The sequence below is a fragment of the Pseudopipra pipra genome, chromosome W (genome assembly GCF_036250125.1).
Source record: "Pseudopipra pipra isolate bDixPip1 chromosome W, bDixPip1.hap1, whole genome shotgun sequence".
Lineage (NCBI taxonomy): Eukaryota > Metazoa > Chordata > Aves > Passeriformes > Pipridae > Pseudopipra > Pseudopipra pipra.
In genome coordinates, this window is record NC_087580.1 from 41,300,391 (window position 1) to 41,318,795 (window position 18,405).

The 18,405-nt window shown below is 59.8% G+C and overlaps 1 protein-coding gene, 2 long non-coding RNA genes and 1 pseudogene across 3 annotated transcripts; all 4 read left to right on the forward strand.

Annotated features, from left to right (window-relative positions):
• Positions 1-18,405, forward strand: part of LOC135405246 (zinc finger protein 850-like) — a 195,080-nt pseudogene that overhangs the window by 99,051 nt on the left and 77,624 nt on the right.
• Positions 382-1,957, forward strand: LOC135405667 (uncharacterized). The gene is made up of 3 exons (XR_010425925.1): positions 382-625; positions 673-796; positions 1,867-1,957. It is a non-coding gene; the product is annotated as an uncharacterized LOC135405667 (long non-coding RNA).
• On the forward strand, positions 11,362-12,362 carry LOC135405624 (uncharacterized). The gene is made up of 3 exons (XR_010425872.1): positions 11,362-11,455; positions 11,769-11,858; positions 12,263-12,362. It is a non-coding gene; the product is annotated as an uncharacterized LOC135405624 (long non-coding RNA).
• LOC135404712 (uncharacterized) lies at positions 12,457-17,946 on the forward strand. Its single transcript, XM_064639452.1, has 13 exons — positions 12,457-12,748; positions 13,214-13,308; positions 13,763-13,912; positions 14,108-14,262; positions 14,634-14,769; positions 14,854-14,988; positions 15,196-15,372; positions 15,638-15,793; positions 16,231-16,332; positions 16,605-16,707; positions 17,005-17,064; positions 17,151-17,272; positions 17,785-17,946. The coding sequence occupies exons 1-13, from the start codon at positions 12,457-12,459 to the stop codon at positions 17,944-17,946; spliced, it is 1,845 nt and encodes a 614-aa protein (XP_064495522.1).

Below are 18,405 nucleotides of genomic sequence, written 5' to 3' on the forward strand. Positions count from 1 at the left end.
GGAGAGGCTGAGGGAGCTGGGGGTGTTGAGGCTGGAGAAGACGAGGCTCAGGGGAGACCTCCTGACTGTCTGCAAGTCCCTGCCAGGAGGTTGGAGCCAGGTGGGGGTGGGGCTGTTCTGCCAGGAAGCAGCAGTAGGACAAGAGGGCTGGGTCTTGAGCTGTGCCAGGAGAGGTTTAGGTTGGATATTAGGAAGCAATTTTTTGCTGAGAGAGTAATCAGAATGGGCTGGGCAGGGAGGGGGTGGAGTGAGCATCCCTGGAGGTGTTGAAGGTGAGAGTGGATGTGGCCTCAGTGCCATGGTCTGGGAAGCACGGCAGGGTTGGATCCAGGGTTGGACTTGATGATCTCAGAGGTCTTTTCCAACTTGATTGCTTCTGTGATTCTGTGATTCCCATTCCTATGGCAGCACATGCTTGAGGCTCTATCCCCAGGGTGATAGAGATGTCTGTCCATATCTATCTCCAAGGTTAGTCTGTAAATGTGTGGTGTTAGAAAAGCAGGCTGAGTTCTGGGCTGGTTGTAGAAGGAGAAAGAAGCCCAGAGGCCAGTGCAAGCAGGCAGCCCTGAGCTTGCACCTGATGTCCCCTCCCTGCAGGTTCCTGTCCTTGAGCCCAGGCCCTGAGGTGAGGCTGAGAAGTGGCCCAGAGGTGAGCCCAGAGCTGTCCCTGAGGTGAGGCTGAGAATAAGTGCAAGGCAGAGGTGCTGCTGAGGAAGGAGAGCCCCGTGGTGGGGAAGACACAAAGCTGTGAATGCCCATCCCTGAGAAGGTGCTGTGTCCATCCCCTGTGTGCCAGGTGAGCTGGGGCTTTGCTGCAGAGCTGCGGGCGCTGATTTGAGCGTCTCCAAGTGCTGAGATGGTGGGCACCCAGGAACACAAACTGTGCCTGGCCACGGAGCCTGCAAGGAGGAGCAGAGACAGCGGTGGCAGTGTGGGGGGCCAGGTTGTCCCTGTGCCTTCCCCTGCAGGCCCTGGCTGTCCCTGCTGGGCCCCTGTCCATCCCCATCAGGTCCCTGCCCGTCCCCCCCGGGCTGAGCTCCCCCTAGGAAGTGCCATGGAGCTGAAGCTGCTGCCATCCCCCCCCTGCAGCCACTGCCCCAGCCAAGGGAGCAGCAAAGGCAGGGCCAGGAGCAGAGGCAGCAGCAGGGGAGCCCTGGGGGGGCCAGGAAGCTCTTGTGTGGGTCAGGAAAGAGGTGCTGGGCACGAGGCCGGGGCTGTGCTGAGCAGGCCCAGCCCTCACATCCCCCCAGCCAACGCCGGCTGCCCGGGGGGCTTGGGAGGGACCCCCAGCCCGTGTGCCCCACACTGAGGTGGCAGAGAGAGAGCCAAGGGACAGGGCCACGGGCAGGGCCACGGGTGAGGGACAGGCAGGGCCATTGCAGGGCCACGGTGAGGGCACAGCCTGTGGCAGCAGAGCTGCCCAGGGCCGGGGGCAGCCGGGGGTGTTGGTACCAGGCAGTGGTGGGGCTGAGCAGAGCACGAGGCCTCTTGCAGAGCCCTGGAGCAGCCTCCCACTTGCCAACCCTGCCCTGGCAGAGTGACACTGTCCCTTCCCTACAGGACACTCCCCCCGAAATCTTCGTGGGGGCCTTTTGTGTCTATTGGTGGTTGCCGATTCCTGCTGGGGACCTGAGGGAGCCTCTTCAATCCCATCCATGGGGCACAATCCCCTCTGCAGAGCTTGACTCACTGCAGACTTTGCAGGGAAATCTGTGCTTGCAGCCCGAGTATGTCACGACCACCCGCACACTCCCCAGGATATTTGGGATGAGTTCCCCTTCCAGAGCACCCACGAGATGGGGGGGAGGTGCTGGTTTTGCTGCTGTTCGTGTTCCTGCTCCACCCCTGTCCCTACCGTTCCTGCAGCTGTCAGGTGAGCGGAGCGGCCACGATGGGAAAGGGGCGAGAGAAACGACCCAGGAGCCTGAGACGGGGGAGAGGAGAAGGGGAAGCCTGGACCGTGGGGACCTCTGGGATCCCTGGGACAACACAGTGGAGAATGTGGAGAGGGGGAATGTCTGGGAACACGGCACCCGTAAGACGAGAGTCACAGGAGAAGGAACCCTTTGGACCCCCAACACTCCCAGCATCCCTCAGTGGGACCCCCAGCATCTCAGACAGGGGAGACCCTCTGAACCCCAGAGGGTAGAGACCAGAGAGGGGGAACTTCCGGGAGAAATGTTTTGGCTAATCTTCATATTTTGGAGTATTTTTAGCTGAATTTCAACTTTTTGCAGTTTGAGGGACTAAGGATCTTGCTATTTCTGAAAATTTTTTGCCTGAATGTCAGTGGTTTGGGTTTTTCTGAGCTGAATCTTGGTGTTTTGGAGGTTTTTATGGTCACAGGATGCCCAGTGAGTTCTAGAGATGGACTTGGGCAGGAGGAACCCCCAAGCCAACGCGCTCAGCCCTTGTTTTCCCCCTCATCAGGATTTGTCCTTCCCAAAGCTTGGGCGGATGGAGGAGGAGGCTGTGAGGAAGAGGAAGATGCCTTGGGCCCCCCAGGCAGGTGAGGAGGAAGTCAGTGTCCCTTTGGGCAGGTGTTGTGCTGGCTCTGTCAGCCGAGCATGGCCCCGGCTGCAGGACAACCCCGCTGGCGCCGCCGTCCTGCCAGGGCCGGAGTTGGGGGGATGTCCTTGGCCTTCCCTGTGGGCCGGAGGCAAATCCCCTCCCTGTCCTTCTTGCTTCCTGCCCCAGGCCCCGAGCTGAGGACGGAGAGCCCGGAGGACAAATCCCCCCTTGAGACCCTGGTGGGAGAGGCCGTTTTGAAGGGCTCCCCGGCTCAGGAAGGCAGCGGGGAGGAAAAGGGCCGGAGATCCCCCCGCAGGAGGGGCTCCAAAGCCAGCCCAGGGTGCTCTGAGGAGGAAAGAGCCAGCCTGTGCCGGGAAGGCAACCGGAGCTTGAGCCAGAGCTGTGACCTGGTGGACCCTGAGCAGCCTCCCAGCAGGGAGAAGCCCTTCAGGTGCTTGGAATGTGGGAAGAGCTTCAAGAACAGCTCCCACCTGATCCGACACCAGCAGATGCACACTGGGGCACGTCCCTACACGTGTGGGGAATGTGGGAAGAGCTTCAACCAGAGCTCCCACCTGTTCAAACACCAGTGCGCCCACACTGGGGAACGGCCCTACGTGTGTAATGGTTGTGGAAAGAGTTTCAGTGACAGCTGCAGCCTGATCCGACACCTGCACATCCACACTGGTGAACGGCCGTACATGTGTGGGGAATGTGGGAAGAGCTTCAGCCGGAGCTCCCACCTGATCCGACACCAGCACATCCACACTGGGGAACGGCCCTACACGTGTGGGGAATGTGGGAAGAGCTTCAGGAGCAGCTCCAGCCTGATCCAACACCTGCAGGTCCACACTGGGGAACATCCCTACCTCTGTGAGGAATGTGGGAAGAGCTTTAGCAACAGCTCCAACCTGATCCAACACCAGCACATCCACACTGGGGAACGTCCCTACCTCTGTGAGGAATGTGGGAAGAGCTTTAGGAACATCTCCAGACTGATCCAACACCAGCACATCCACACTGGGGAACGTCCCTACCTCTGTGAGGAATGTGGGAAGAGCTTTAGGAACAGCTCCAGACTGATCCAACACCAGCACATCCACAGTGGAGAACGTCCCTACCTCTGTGAAGAATGTGGGAAGAGGTTTCACACCAGCTCACATCTCCTCAGTCATGAGTGGACGCACACGGATGAGAGGCCCTTCCGCTGCACTGACTGCGGGAAGGGCTTCAAGCACAACTCCACCCTCGTCACCCACCGGCGCATCCACACCGAGGAGAGGCCCCACAAGTGTGGGGAGTGTGGGAAGAGCTTCACCGACAGGTCTACCCTAAGCAGTCACCAGCGCCTCCACACTGGGGAACGGCCTTACAAATGCTTGGAACGTGGAAAGAGCTTCACCAAGAGCTCTAACTTGACCAGACACCAACAGACCCAGCGGTAAGCGAAGTCCTACCAGTGCCCCGACTGCAGGAAGAGGTTCGACCGCTGCTTCCACCCCAAATGAACCCCCTGATGGTGAGGCAACCCCTGGAGTCCAGTGACTGGAGGTCCATCCCTTTTGACTAGAAAGGGCCTATCTCCTTTCACAAGGGCAGCTTCTTCCAACAGAACCCTTCTTGGAGGGGTGTGTGGAGATTCCTGCCTTGGCTGGGGACCCCCCAAGGTCACTGCTGGAGGTTGAGAGCAGAGATCTCCCCACGAGCGTTGGTCTGGGGGAGTTCCATCCATCTCTAAATAAGAATTATTGCTTTTCTGCCAGCTTGAGTAGAATTGCTTCAACAATTGCTTTAGTGTAGAGCACTGTCCTATCTTATTCTGTACTCCTGATAGTTTTAGTGTTTCTATTGTGCAGTAAATAAATCTGATGAAGATGTTTTGTCTGATCATTTGTATCCATAAATAATTCTTTTCTATCAATAGATCTGATTTGCCATCATTAAAACCTGGAGGACATCATCCCCCCACTCCCCAGATCCTTCCTGCTCAGGTTGGGGGTCCCACCCTCCCATTTCCCCACTCTTCTGATCTGTCCCACGCACTTCCCATCATCCCCCAAACCTCAGTGCCCATCCCTCACCACTTCTGGGGGGTCCCATGCCCATCCCACTCATTTTGGGGTCCCACCACCTCTTTTATCACCTCTGACCCCCCTTTTCCCTCTGACTGCCCCCTTCCCACCCCCTACTCACCTGAGAGCTCCTCGCCTGGAGCTGGGAGGGCTCCCAGCCCCACCAGTGCCCAGAGAAGTCCCCCCAAAAACAAGGTTAAGTGGGGTCCTGGGTGGGCTTTGAGTATGTTTGGGGGTCCTTGGGGAGCTCTGGGGAAGCTTTGAGGATTCCCAGCCCTTTTGGGGTGAGCTGGGTGCCTATTGAGGGGCAGGTGCCCTCTCAAAGCCCTCCCAGAGCCGGTTGACACGGGGGGACAGAGGAGGGTCCCCACTCCCGATCCATCCCGGGGCTGGTTCTGCACCCCCCAAGCTCAGCTCCCTTGGGATTCCCCCAAGCTCCTACCCCAGTACCCTCCTAATACTTGGGACTGGGGAGAACTGGGAAGCTTTACTGGGATCACTGGGAGCAGCTGGGCAGATGCAGAGTGACAGCAGGGGAGGGGGGGACACACGACCCCCCCAAAATCCTCACAGGGACAGGAGGGGTCCAGGCTGGGCCTGAGGCCCCGGGGAGGGGCTGCGGCCGCCGCCGGCTCAGGAGCTCTGTGGGGAGAGAAAAGGGGGTGACACCGGGGTGGGGGGTCCCCGGGGGGGCACAGACGCTCTGGGGGGACACACGACCCCCTGGGACCCCCCTCACCTTCTGGCGCAGGTAGAAGCCGAGCCCCAGCGCCAGGGAGACGAAGGCCAAGAGGAAGCCCCCGGCCCCTCCTTGGCAGCAATTCCTCAGGCTGATGGAGCCCGGCAGGGCTGGGGCCGCCGGCGGTGTCCGATCCCGGCAGGAAGCGGGGAGGGCCCGGCGGGGTCTGATAGAAATAAATCAAGGCAGATCTCTCTCTTTCTTTTACTGCCCAAGCAGTGACCATCAAGAACTGTCCCTGCTTCACAGCAGAAGCTCCACACACTTCAACAGTCTGTGGAAGAATCTGCTCTATGATTGGCCCTGGGCTTTTATGCTTATCCAGTGATGGATCTCCAGTCACATATTCCCAGGCCAGTGAGCAGCTGATCTGTCAAATTCTGCTTCCAAAAGCAGGATGTGTGTTGGAAGGTTGGGGAACCAGGCTGAGTTTGGCACAATTCAACACTAAACCAACCCCTTGGCACCAGCAGTAACTCCCCACAGAGAGCTTGCATTGCTTGCATTCTCTGATGAGATTCTTTTCCAGGTAGAACATCCTGCTACAAGGGGTCTGTTACCACCCACCCCAGAAAGGGGGGGTAACCAGGTTCTTATTAATAAATCCCTTGGGGTGGATTAGAGTGAAATGAAACTAAATAATCAGTGTTTGAAAACATATATATGTAGGGTTTATTTTAGAACACTTTTGTTTCAAAGGTAAACAGGTATGTTGCCATTTTGGGTGTTATCATCTATATCTCTCATCTTCAGCAATATGGCATAAAGAGAACCTTTAGGGAAAATGCATATGGGAAAGGCAGGATAAGGGTAAGGGAGAGTAAGGGAAAGCAGAGATGAGAGTGAAAAGATGTCTATAGTCACCGCCCACGGGGTCCAGCGATGGAACTTGGGAGTTGCAGCTCCAATGTCTGTCAGTTGAAGTGGTGGCCTTGATGCGTTTGGGGTAAGGGAGGGAAGCCCCCACACTCCAAGAAGTTATGAGTTATTATATCCATGGATGGTGTCCCGGGCCGTGCCTTGAGCCTCCAAGGTCTGCTGGGCCTGTGCAGAGTTCCCGTGAGGGGCCTGGTAAACACGTCTCTTCTCGCCTTTTCAGGGCTTGACACCTTCAGCAGCACTGGCAGGGGGGATGGGTCCAGCTGCCTCTTCCCAGCCTGCAAAAGTGCCCTGGCAATCCTAGAATGCATAAATCATTGTGGGAGTTTGAGACCCTCACAAATCCAATTTCCAAGTCCTAGCCCCCCACCCCCCAATTTGTTTCAGTGTGAGAGGGTTTTCAGACAAAACACAGCTCAGTATGGGGGGAAAGGAATTATATTACAGTTTATTACTTACACAAATAAATACTATAATACAATATATACACAATTCTAACTATCTCTCCTATGGAAAAGCAATATATTTACATTAGATCAAATCCCTCCTTTCTCTCCAATAAAAGTTCTGAAAGGAAGATGAAAAGATCCTTTCCACTTTCAGGGCAGCACTGTCTCTCCTGTTCAAGGCAGCAGTCGCAGCTGGATTTGTCGTAGCTGGAAAATCTCTGTCTCCATTACAACACAGGGGTCTTCTCTCACCCCTTGGCCCTTTGGCTCCAGCCGAAGGTCTCTCTCCCGTGGACTGCAAAAGCAGGGACAAGGCTCACCTCTCCACAGTCATATCACAGGGGTACTGGGCACCCCTGACAGTCCCTTCCTCAGGGGATTCAAGTTCCTCCTGAGTCAGAACGTTTAGGGCTTTCAGTTCAGTTTTTGCCCCAAGCATTCTAGCAGAGCTCCTTTGCTCCGTCTCAAACTGTCAGCATGGTGAAGGGGGGCAGGAAGACCTCTTCCCCCCTCTACATTCCTCCTGGCTGTCCTGGTCCAGCTCCAGGACATCTCTGAGCTTCTCAGCTTTTCTCTCTCTCTCTCTCTCTCTCTAGTTGCTGCTGCATTTCAGGACTCCCTTCAAGTGGAAGTCCACCCCCTCCTTCCAAGAGGGGTCTCAAAGGGTTTGGAGAAATAAAGCCAGGCTCACCCCAAACAGTCTCTGCTGAGCCTGGTGCTCTGTCTCTCCGTTGGGCATCTCTGTGTCTCTCAACTTGGCTCTGTGCCACCTCGCTCCTGCTGACTGTCTTCTTGGCTCTCAGCCACAGCTCTCTGTTCGGTGCTGTCTCTGCCGCCGCTCCTGCTGCCCACTCACAGTGGAGAAAAACTCCCTCGGCTCTTGGCCGCAGTACTCGGCCCAGTTTAACACTGTTCCGAGTTTCTACAGCCCCAGCCGGGGGGCTGGGGGGTCTTGGCCCCCAGCGGGGCTCCCTGGCCCCCCTCTCTCCTCGTGGTCTCAGACCATGGCTGCTGCTCTTGTTTCAGCTACGTAATCTCTTCTTTTCTGGCCTGTTGTGATATGTTTAATTTTGCAGGGCTGCTGATTGGGTCAACACCAAGAATACCACCTGCTGGGGTTAACCACTTTCCAACTCCAGGGGAAAACCCTTTTTAACCCATGACAGTCATGAACCATTTCAGTCTCTGACTCCTCACCTTGGCCAGTCAGTTCCTGGGAACAGCCCTGGCAGCCCAGCCCCCAAGGGCACACGATGTGCTGCTGTGCTGGAGAGGACCCTCCTCAGCCTGGGCAGCAGGGCTGCAGGGGGGGATTCCCTGCCCCTCCCCAGCTGGGCCCTTCCTGCCCACCAGCTCCTGCTCCAAAGGGCTCCCACACACCCTGGACCACTTGTCCCACTTGGGCCCTTGAGCTGCCCCAGGGCATCTCTGGGCAGTGGCCAGCTCTGGGACTGCTCTGGCAAGTCATGGCCTGAAGCCACGAGTGTGGAATTTAGGAAATAGTTGAAATCTCTGCAGAAAAGAACTCTTGGTGACTGCTGAAGGCTTCATGAACAGCACTGCCACATCTTTTCTTTTTTTTAAATTCATCAATTTTTTGTAGGCGAACACCAGGACTATGAGACTTGGAAAGAGCAGCTTTAGACACAGGCCTGCTGCAGCAGCAACTTCCGGGATCGAGCAAAGTAGAAAAACAACGGCCACTTGAGTTATTTATTGTAGGGGGCCCGGGGGTCAGCCATGATGTTGCCTGAAAGCTGGGACTGCTCAGGGCTGGAGCGCGGCCCCAGCACAGCCTCTCCCAGAGAAGGACAGGGCAGAGGGGCTCTGGGCTGTGGGCAGCGAGGGCCAGCTGGGCTGGCAGGCAGCTCCGGGCACCTCTGGGGCTGTCAGAGAGGGGCTGTTCCAGGGCCCTTTGGGCTTCTGGGGGCTTCTTTGGTCTGATTCTGTAGAAGAGACACAGAACTGAGGCAAGAGCAGCAGGACTACAGCTCCTGGCCCCTCAGATGGACCAATGCGGCCGCTCAGCGGGGCTGTGCCAGCAGATGACAGCTCCCAGCATGCTGAGGAGCCTGGCCCTTCCAACTGGATCTCTGGGGTAGTTTAGTCTAGGCCTTCCTTGGTGAATCCAAGGAATCCCCCTGGGTGCCATCCTCCCCCCTTCATCCCTAAGCCCCCCTCAAGACTCCGCCAGCCTGGCAGGGCCACTCAGCCACCCCTGGGGCAGCTCGGGGTACCGCGCAGGGGATGGGTGCGGCAAAGGCCTTGGGAGGGCTCCTGAGCGGCCTGGTGCTGGAAGAGCTGTTGAGTGGGGCAAAGCTCTTGCTGGTCAGTGGGAGAAAGAGAAGATGCAACAAAAGCCATGGTTTCAGTTAAGCTTGAGCAAACGTTATGCATTTAATGTGACTGAAGGGCTCTGAGGACAGGCTCTGCAGTGTGGGGACAGGAAAGGGATGTCCTGGGGGCACACAGGGCTGTCTGAACATGGGGATCCTTGGGATGTCCCAAGGAGACATGAGAGCAAAGTGGGGCCTGGAGACACTCTGAGGGCAGCTGAGTGCCAAGGGCTGAGGCAGGCCTGTGTCCCCAGGGACACCCTGCCTGTGCCAGCCTGCGTGGTGGCTCCCTGGGACCCATTGCTGGGAGCAGGTGCCATGTCAACAAGCACTGGGACCCATTGCTAGCGGCCGGTAGCGGGTCACAGAGGGGCCCTTTGTGACACCCACTGCAGCAGGTGTGCTCAGCGCGGCCGTGGCCCATGGTGGGTCAGTGTCCGTCAGGACGGCGACCGGACAGGAGAGGAGTGCGGTGCTGGCGAGAAGCCCACGACTGCAGTCCACGTCTTGTCCACGACCCTTGGTGGCCCCGTGGGAACTTGGCGTTTTGCTGAGGCATTTTGCCGAAGCATTTTTGCCTGAGGCATTTGGGCCGAGGCCTTTTGGCTGAGGCGCTTTGCCTGAGGCACTTTGCCTTGGCCTTTGGGCTGAGGTCTTTTGCCTTGACCTTTTGGCTGAGGCCTTTTGCCTTGGTCTTTGGCTGTGGCCTTTTGCCTTGGCCTTTTGGCTGAGGCCTTTTGCCTTGGCCTTTCGCTGTGGCCTTTTGCCTTGGCCTTTTGGCCGAGGTGCTTTGCCTTGGCCTTTTGGCTGAGGCACTCTGCTTTTGCCTTTTGGCTGAGGCACTTTGCCTTGGTTTTTTGGCTGAGGCCTTTTGCTGAGGCCTTTTGCCTGAGGCACTTTGCCTGAGGCGATTTGGCCGCGGCATTTTTCCCGAGGGTGTTCGACTCCACCATTCGGACGCCCTCCGTAGGCAGGCTCCCCTGTGTTCTTTGATTCACAGGATGGAGAAGAGACCCCCCGCCTGCCCCAGGCAGGCCTGGATGGAAGATAGCTCTTCCCAGGAGAGCCGCTCTCCAGGTCTGCAGCTTCCGTCCTCCTGCGAGGTGACCACCATGCAGCCCCTCAAGCTCGGTGAGTGAGGGGCCCTGTGGGGCTGGGCAGGGCTGGGGCCCACCACCACACCCTGTAGCACACCAGGATCCCACTTTCCTGGCCAGCTGACAATGAGGGTCCCAGGGGTCAGCCATGATGTTGCCTGAAAGCTGGGACTGCTCAGGGCTGGAACGTGGCCCCAGCACAGCCTCTCCCAAAGAAGGACAGGGCAGAGGGGCTCTAGGCTGTGGGCAGCGAGGGCCAGCTGGGCTGGCAGGAGGCAGCCGTGCTGTGGGAGCCTGGGCCTTTCCTGCCTGTCTGCCATTGCTTTCCTCAGCCCGGGGCACTGGGGCTTTCCCAAGCATGGCAGCTCCTCTGGTGGAAACCCTCCAGCCAGGAGCTGCAAGGAAAGGCCGTGCCAAGGCAGTGGGCAGAGAGCTGGGTGGAGGGCAGATATCCTCTGCCCCCTCCTCTCGCTGGACCCTCTGCAGCTCTCCCTGCTCCTTCCCCCCTTAGATGCCAGCTGGTTGCCCATCTACAAGGAGGAGCAGGAAGCTGTTGATTCCATCCTGGCCTTTGTCACCAGCCCCAACAAGGTAACTGCGGCCAGCTGGAGGGCGGCTGTGCTGCTGTCTGCTGGCAGGGGCTCTGCTGCCGGGCTGCTGGAGGGGTGCTGGCAGGGCAGGGCTGCTTCTCCCGCAGGGCACTGCGCCCCCTGTGCTGCGGTCCAGCTGGCTGTGTCTGTCCACTCACAATCCGTGTTTGTGTCTCTGTCCCCTGGCTAGCAGGAGGAGAGAGACAAGGCCACATTTCTCCAGAGCATCTCCGTGCTGTGCAGAAGCGCCTTGAACCACGGCCTGACCCAGGGCCTGGATCTGTTCTGCGACATGTACCAGCTGGCAGAGAACATCAAGGTGAGGGCACTCTGGGCAATGTGGCGAAGGGAGCAAAGCCCCCTGGCACAGGCAGCCTGTGTGGACAGCGCTGGGGCGGGTCAGGGACTGGAGGCCCTGGGTGCTGGCAGCTGCCAACAGGTGCCATCCTGGTTGTGCTCTGCAGGCGCTGCTGGAAGAAGAGCCAAGGGACCAGCTGTGCACAGACCTTCGGCATCTTTCCATGCTGGCTCTGGAGAAATTGAGGTACCTGCCCATCCGTCATGGACCCCCTGGCCCAGAGGTCCGATGCCACCCGCACGAGTTGTCGAGGGGCTGCTCCCAGCACCCGTGTGCAACCAGTGTCCTGCCCTCTCCCTGCAGCTTGGTGGACACAGTGCTGGAGGGTAAAGCCAAAAGTCTCCTCCGCGCGTGTTTCTCAAGTGTCTTCTGGCTGCCTGCAGAGAAGGAAATGCCAAAAGCAGACCTTGCCCTCTATATCAAGGTAAGTGCTGGCTAAGCTCCAGGGGCCTCCAGCCCCTCTGGCCTGCTCCCTGGCTACCCCATGCTGCCACAGGAGCAAGGATCCCAGGCAGGGCAGGGTCTTTCCCACCCTCATGCCTCTGTCCTTTTCCCATGGGCCTGGCCGCATCCCGTGCCACAGGCAGCTCTGCCCCCTAAGACTGTCTATGCCCATGTCTCTCCAGGGAAGTGTGGGCATCCTCCTCCTCCTCCTGTGGCATAGGGGGTTCAGATGGCTCTCCTGGGGCTGGGAGGAACAGTAGAATGACTGCCACTGCTCTCTGTGTTCCTTGCAGACCCTGAACTCCATGGACAGCATGCTGAGGACAATGGTGCTCAGCTTTCCTGCCTCTCGAGTCAGCGAGGAGCTGCAGGGCATCTTGGAGGTCTGGCACAAGCAAAAAGGGGGGGGGTCCCAGGGCTGTTCCTCAGCCTGGAGGGGAGGGTTTGCCCACTGCTGGCTGAGTGGTGCCCAGAGCAGTGCTGAACAGGCAGAGTGCCCTGCAGGGAGGGTGCCCACCTCCTGTGGGGAAGCAGGGGCAGGCCCCAGGCTCTTGTGGAGCACAGGGGCTGCAGAGGGTGGCACCTGCCCTCCTCCTTGGCCATGAGGTTGGCTCTGGGCCTGTGTGCCCGACCTGGGTGGGAATCCAGGGGCAGACACCCCACTGCAGGTTTTGCTGGAGGGGAGAGGAAGCCTTGATGGATGGGGCGAGCGTGGCCCAGCAGTGGAGCTGTGCTGCTGGTGTTGGAGTCTGCTCCCAGGGCTCACCCGCTGCTTCTCTTGTCCCAGCTGCTGCTGGACTTCACCAGATGCGAGAGAGAGGCTGTGAGGGAGAGGGCCATGGCAAGGATCGATGTGCTGGCCCGTGTGCTGTCTGACTATTCCACTCTGCAGGTAAGGACCAGGCCCCCTCCAGCCAGGCCCTGCCCCCATCCCTGCTGCTCTCCATGCCAGGGCTGCTGCCCACATGGCTGCTCTGAGAGATGGGGATGCAGGGCCCTGAAAAGCCTGGTCTCTCCAGGAATCCAGCCCTGGGCAGACTCTCGGGAGGGGGGCTTTGGCACCACCTTTGTGCCCTCAGCCCTTCTGCTCATGCCTCCCTCATCCAGGCAAATGCCAGCGTCAGAAGAGGCACTGCTGGACCTGTCTGCTCTGGGGAGATCCAGCTCCCGCTCCTAGGAAAGCTGCTGGGACGTCTCATCCTTTTCCGGTTCTCTGAGGAGCAGACAAGCTGTGCAGCTTTCCATGCTCTTTTTGCCCTGGCTGAGTTCATCTGTAAGTAAAAAAGGCAGAGCAGTGGTGGGCTTCATCTGCTCTATCTCCTGATAGATCTGCTTCCTGACCTCCTTTGCCCCTCCCAGCTGCTTCCCAGAGCTTCCCAGCTGCCAGTTTGCTGCAGAGGCTGAGTGCTCTGCTCAAGGCCAGGATCTGTTTGCTGCTGCTCTCCTTCCTCCCCTTGCTTTCAGGATCTTGGAGCCTGCTGGTTTGTGGGCCCCACAGCCAAAGCCCCTCTTGACTTCCCTGTCCCAAAGCCACGTCTTCCCTGGTGGGGAAGAGCAGATCCCCCACCCTGGCTGGTCCCTCCAGTGCCTATAGCAAGAAGCTGTTCCTGATGCCCTCCCAAAATCCTGGACTACTCCTGTCCTGCCCCCTTGCCAGCAGATGCCAGGGCGGTTTGGTGAGCTTGCTGGCAAAGCTGCTCTGCCTTCCTGACTCTTGTGTGTTTGCCCCGGTGTTTAGTCGAATCCAGGCTAAAGGACAGAGCAGACCAAGTCCACTGGGAAGCCGTGACCACCTCCGCGCTGTGTTCTCTGAGCGCCAGGGACTGTGCCAAGGTAAGGAGCTGCACCCTTGCTGGGACTCCTGTCCATGGCACCAGCAGGGCACTGGTGTGAGCCAAAGGACCCTGCAGCAGTGGGGCTGGCGTGCCCTCAGCTCCCTGGGGAGAGGGTTGCCGCCGTCCTTGAGCAGAGACAGCACGAGGGCTGCACTCCAGTGGCCCAGCAGCAGCTTCAGCCCCAGCAGGAGCTCCAGTGCTCCTGGCCACCAGCAAGTCCCTGGTTCTCGGTGGGGCCAGCAGCCTGTGCCCATGAGCCCTCCTCCCCCAGCAGGAGGACCCTCTCTGCTCATCTTCTGCCATGCAGGGACTACAGGCACTGCTGCCAGCTTTGCTGCGGGCACTGCTGTCAGCAGTGGTGGGCACTTCTGGCCAGGGCCCCTCGAGCTGCTCAGCCAAGCAGCACCGTCAGGGCACTCAGCACAACATCTCTTCCTTCCTTGCTGCCATAGGCCTTTGGAAAATACCTGCAGTCCCACGAGAGGACGGATGTCATCCTCGTGGCCATCGAGGCGTTGGGAGATGCCAGCATCCTCGACCAGCAGGTGCCCAGCAGCCTGCTGGATGTGGCCTTGGAAGACCCGGACGTCTGGCTGACGGACGTAAGTGGCCTGTGGCTGCATTGTCGTGCCCTTCAGCCCTCTTGGGCCTTGTTCCTCCCTGCATCCCTCCTTCCCGAGCACAGGTGACTTGGGCCCCCCCAAGCCACCTCAAGGCAGCAGAGAGGAATGGGAAGGGCAACTGAGCACATGGCTGCACTCCGGGGGCAGTGCCATCCTCACCTGTATCCCCTGCAGGCGCCCAAGATAGTCAGCAGCATCCTTGAGAGCCTGCCATACTGCAGCACACAGGCAGCGTGGGAGAAAGCGGAGTCACTGCTTCGCCTGATGACCAACCTGTACCCCACCACCGTGGTCATCCTCCTGTGCAAGGCGGCTCTTCAAGGAGACAGGTACTGGCCCTGATGGCCTTGAGGGTGGGCTTGTTCCCTCAAGAACAAGGGGGAGAGGGACCCCGAGACTCTCTGGCTGCCAGAGCCAAGGAATGCTGCGGGACAGCCTGCAGAGTCAGGCCCTCCATCCCCCCACGCTTTCCAGCCCTGCTGGCTGGTCTGGCTTTACAGCAGCCAAAGCTGGCCCAGCCAGCCCAGAGCCAGCACGGTGCTCCAGCCCCACGGGGAACACGCCCTCAGCCCCATCCTGCCCACACGGGCGGGGCCCCTGGGGACACGCAGCCAGGGCTCCAAGGGGTAGGTTCTGGGGGCTGCTCCAGGCCACAGCACTGTGGCTGAGGCAGCCCTGATGACAGTGCTCTGCCTTCCAGCACTGCGCCGGAGCTGTGGGAGCTGATGTCCTCCATGCCGGAGACACTGGCCAAGATCTTGGAGGACTTTGCCAACCTGCTGCACAGACAGTGCTTCCGCTGCTCCGCAGAAGGCCCCCGCACCCAGCCCATGGCTGTGAGTGACCACTAAAGGCCCTGGTCCCCTCCCACCAGCCCTGCAGGCTCTGCCGGCCCCTCACGGCTCTGTTTGCTCCTGCAGTCATCTTCCAGGAAGGCTGAGTGGGAGGAGTTGGCTGACGAGCCCGATGTCGAGAGCCATCAGGGCTGTCCAAACGAGAGGACGGCCAGGCTGCTGCTGGAAGGGCTCGTCGGGCTGTCGCAGAGAGCCGAGATGGTGAGCAGGGCGGTGTGAGGGGCAGCCCTGTCAGCAAACGGGGGCTGGGGCTGTGTGGAAAGCAGTGGCTTGGCTTGGCCTGGGACTCACAATGTGGGATGACTGCTCCAAACGCCCTCCCTGCCATGGTGGGGCCTGGGGTGGCTGCCTGAGGAGCTTTCCAGGCACGGCCCTCTTCACCCAATGGACATTCTCTTCTCTCTACAGGCCAGAAACATTGAACTCTTCCTGCCGGGCATGATGAAGATCCTGCAAGTTGGCAGCGAAGACGCCAAAATGAAGATCCTGCTGGCCTTGCAAAACGTTCTGCATCAGCTAAAGAAGAGCAAGGCCAGCTTCATCGCTGTGCAGCTTGTGGGGAGGCTCCTGCCCCTCTTTGACTCGGTAAGGCTGATGTGGAGCCTGAGCCCCTCAGATGGGTGCTGGACAATGACAGCTGCCCTGCAACCCAGCCCTGCGAGCAGCACTTGGAGCCAGCTCCGCTCCCCTGGGCTCTCCTGGGACGGCTTCTGGGCTGTTCAGTCCAGTGCTACTTCTTCTGGGATGTGAGGCCGCAGCCACTGCCCTCCCCGCAGCCATGATCACGGCCCTCTGCACTGTGGGCAGGGAGCTGCTGTTTGCAAAGCTCCCTTTTCCTGCTTCCTGCCAGGAGTGCAGCGAGCTGCGAGAGCTCTCCATCCGCATGCTCACAGAGCTGCTGCAGTTGGTGGTCGGCAGGGATGAGAAGAGGATGAGGAAGGAGGTGTGGCGAGCACTGGTGCCTCTCCTCTTCCGCATGAGTGACCAGGTCCCCAGCGTGGCCAAGGTACAGCACTGAAGGCTGAGCCCTGACACACAGAGGGCTGGGCTGACAACCCCAGGGCTCCTGGGCATCAGGGCAGGGGCTGCTGGCAGCGGGCAGCGCTCTCCCAGCACAGCCCGGGGGAAGGTCCGTGCGGAGCCAACGCCAGCAGGGCCGGAGAAGCTGGCACGGCCCTGTGCAACACCGGCCCTGCCTGCTCCTGCAGGGCTCGGCAGCAGCCCATGGCCACCACGGCCTGAGCAGGGGCATCACCACAGGCTGTGTCAGAGGCCAGGTCTTTGAGCCTCCATGCCTGTCCCCCAGGGCTGTCCCCAAAGGCTCCCAGACATTTGGGCTAGGGCATGTCCCAGCTTCCTAAAGGCAGGATCCCCCAGGAACAGAGCCAAGATGTCTCCTTGCCCAGGCCCCCGGGCCATCCCTGAGCTCATGCTGTCCTGCAGGCCTCCAGGGAAGCCCTTCTTGCTGCCGCAGAGCTGCTGAAGTGGAAGACGCTCAAGCACCTGCTGCAGAGAGAGCGGCTGTGGGAGCTTGGAGCGTGCTTGGTAAGGACAAGCTGAGGGGCCCGGGCTGGGGGAGGGCTGCCCCCATCCCATGTCTGGGCTGGGGGCTCTGCAGCTGGGCAGAGCCTGGAGCTGCATCCCTGTTGCTGCCCTCAAGAACAGAGCCCCAAAGGCTCTTCTGCTGGCCCCTGTCCCTTCCCTGTAGCCAGCAGGAGGGGAGGCCTCTCCGTCCCAGGGGGTGCTGGTGGGAGGCACTGCTCCAGCCAACTGCCCCAGTGACAGCCCTGGAGAGACATGCCTTGTTCTCTCTGCAGCTGCAGAAGAGCAGGAGCAGGGCTGAAGACTTCATCCACCAGAGCCTGCCCTACCTGCAGGACCCTCAGGCCAACGTGCGCCTGGCGGCCGTCAGGTTCATCGGTGAGTGCCAGCCCCTGCGGTGCCTCTGGGGCAGCCTGGCCCCTGTGCCACTGCTACCCCAGCAACGAGGGGCAGTCCTGGGGCTGCCCCAGTCCCGGCCACCCCGGGCAGGGCCTTGCCTCCCTCTGCCAGCCCTGCCCACGCAGCGGGGCTTGGTGACCGCCTTGCTCAGTCCCACTGCCCTGAGCTTCTGGGGGCTCCTGGGCTCAGCCCTGCTGAGGGGGAGGAGGGGAGGACTGGGGGCCCTGCTGCTGGGAGCAGGCTGGGGAGCAGGGGCTAATGGAGCTCTGTGCCCAGGACTCATCACACGGCGCCTGAGGGAGCAGACCACAGAGAGTCAGGCTGACATCCTGAGCGGTGAGTGGGGAGTGTGGTCTGTCGGGAATCCAGAGGCTCTCTGCAGATGTGGGTTTTGATCTGGGCTCTGTTTCTCTCCGTCGCAGCACTTCAGCCCTTGGAGAATGACTGGGACATCTCTGTCAGCTCGGACAACCTCCATTCTGAGGAGTCCTTGCGTGCAGCAAAGACCAAGAGGCCTCCTGCGAGCACTGCGCTGCTGCTGGCCGTGAGCCCGGCAGAGGTGCAGCTTGCCTTGGCCAAAGGACTGGGGCTGAATAAAGCTGCAACAACGTGCCCAAAGCCCTGGTGTCCTTCAGCTGCGCGGTGCTGAGTGTGCCGAGTCGACCCTGTCCTTCCTGGGCTGTCCCGCAGGCAGCGGGACGCTCCCCCCTCAGCACCCCTGGCCCCAGGCTTGTGGGACAAGCTGAGCCCTGGCTGGGGCTTTTCCCGGGAGAAGCCGCCTTGGCTAAAGGACAAGCTGCTGCCCGAGCCTTCTCACCCCATTTCAGGGCCACTGCCAATGTCACCCTGCCCTCTGCTGGTGTGAAGCTATTCCCCCTTGTCCTGTCACTCCAGGCCCTCGTCCAAAATCCCTCCCCAGCTCCCTTGGAGCCTCTTTTAGGCACTGGAAGGGGCTGGAAGGTCACCCCAAAACCTTCTCTTCTCCAGCCTGGGCAGCCACAGTTATCCCTGTGTCCCCACACGGTGCCCCACTCTGTGACCCCTGTGTCCTCCCAGGCCCAGCACCCCAGGAGGTGGCACAGCAGCAAGCCCTGTGCTGCAGCTGCCACAGGACCAGGAGCTCACCCGGAGACATTGCCAGACTCCAGATTGTCCTACATCATGACCACTGCCCTCAAACTTCCCCCACAGCAGCTTGGGCTCCCTCCCCTCCCTTAGTCCATCCCCCCAGGCCTGCTGAGGTGGCACTTTTGGGGCAGTCATGCTTATTTTGGGCAGTGGGATGTGTCAGCAGCTCTGGGAGATGGAGGGTGGCAGGTCTGGGGGGGGCTTTGGGCTGAGTGTGGCTGCGGGGGTTGGCTGTCTCCCAGAGATTGGAATGTCACAGCTGCAGGGCCCAAATCCCCCTCCAACACCCCAAAAGGCTTCACTTGTCCCCAAACTACAGGCACAGAGCCCTTTAGTTTTCTGCAGGGGGCCTCAAATTTCATCCCTGGTATCCCAAACTATCCCCATCGGCCTTGAATTGTAGCTGCAGAGCCACACGTTTCCTTGGTGGACTCCAAATTCCATCTCCAGTACCACAAAATGCCCCACTGAGGCCTGCATTGCAGCTGTGTGGCCTCAAAGGGTCTCCGGTGACCCTCCCTAGGCACTGAAGGATGGAATCATGAAGGA

Bases quoted from the DNA above. Each gene is read 5' to 3' on its own strand.
- LOC135404712 (XM_064639452.1), top strand. From the start codon at position 12,457: ATGGGGATGCAGGGCCCTGAAAAGCCTGGTCTCTCCAGGAATCCAGCC. The intron at 14,989-15,195 runs GTGAGCAGGGCG...TTCTCTCTACAG, and splicing joins TGTCGCAGAGAGCCGAGATG to GCCAGAAACATTGAACTCTT. The intron at 16,333-16,604 runs GTAAGGACAAGC...TTCTCTCTGCAG, and splicing joins GGGAGCTTGGAGCGTGCTTG to CTGCAGAAGAGCAGGAGCAG.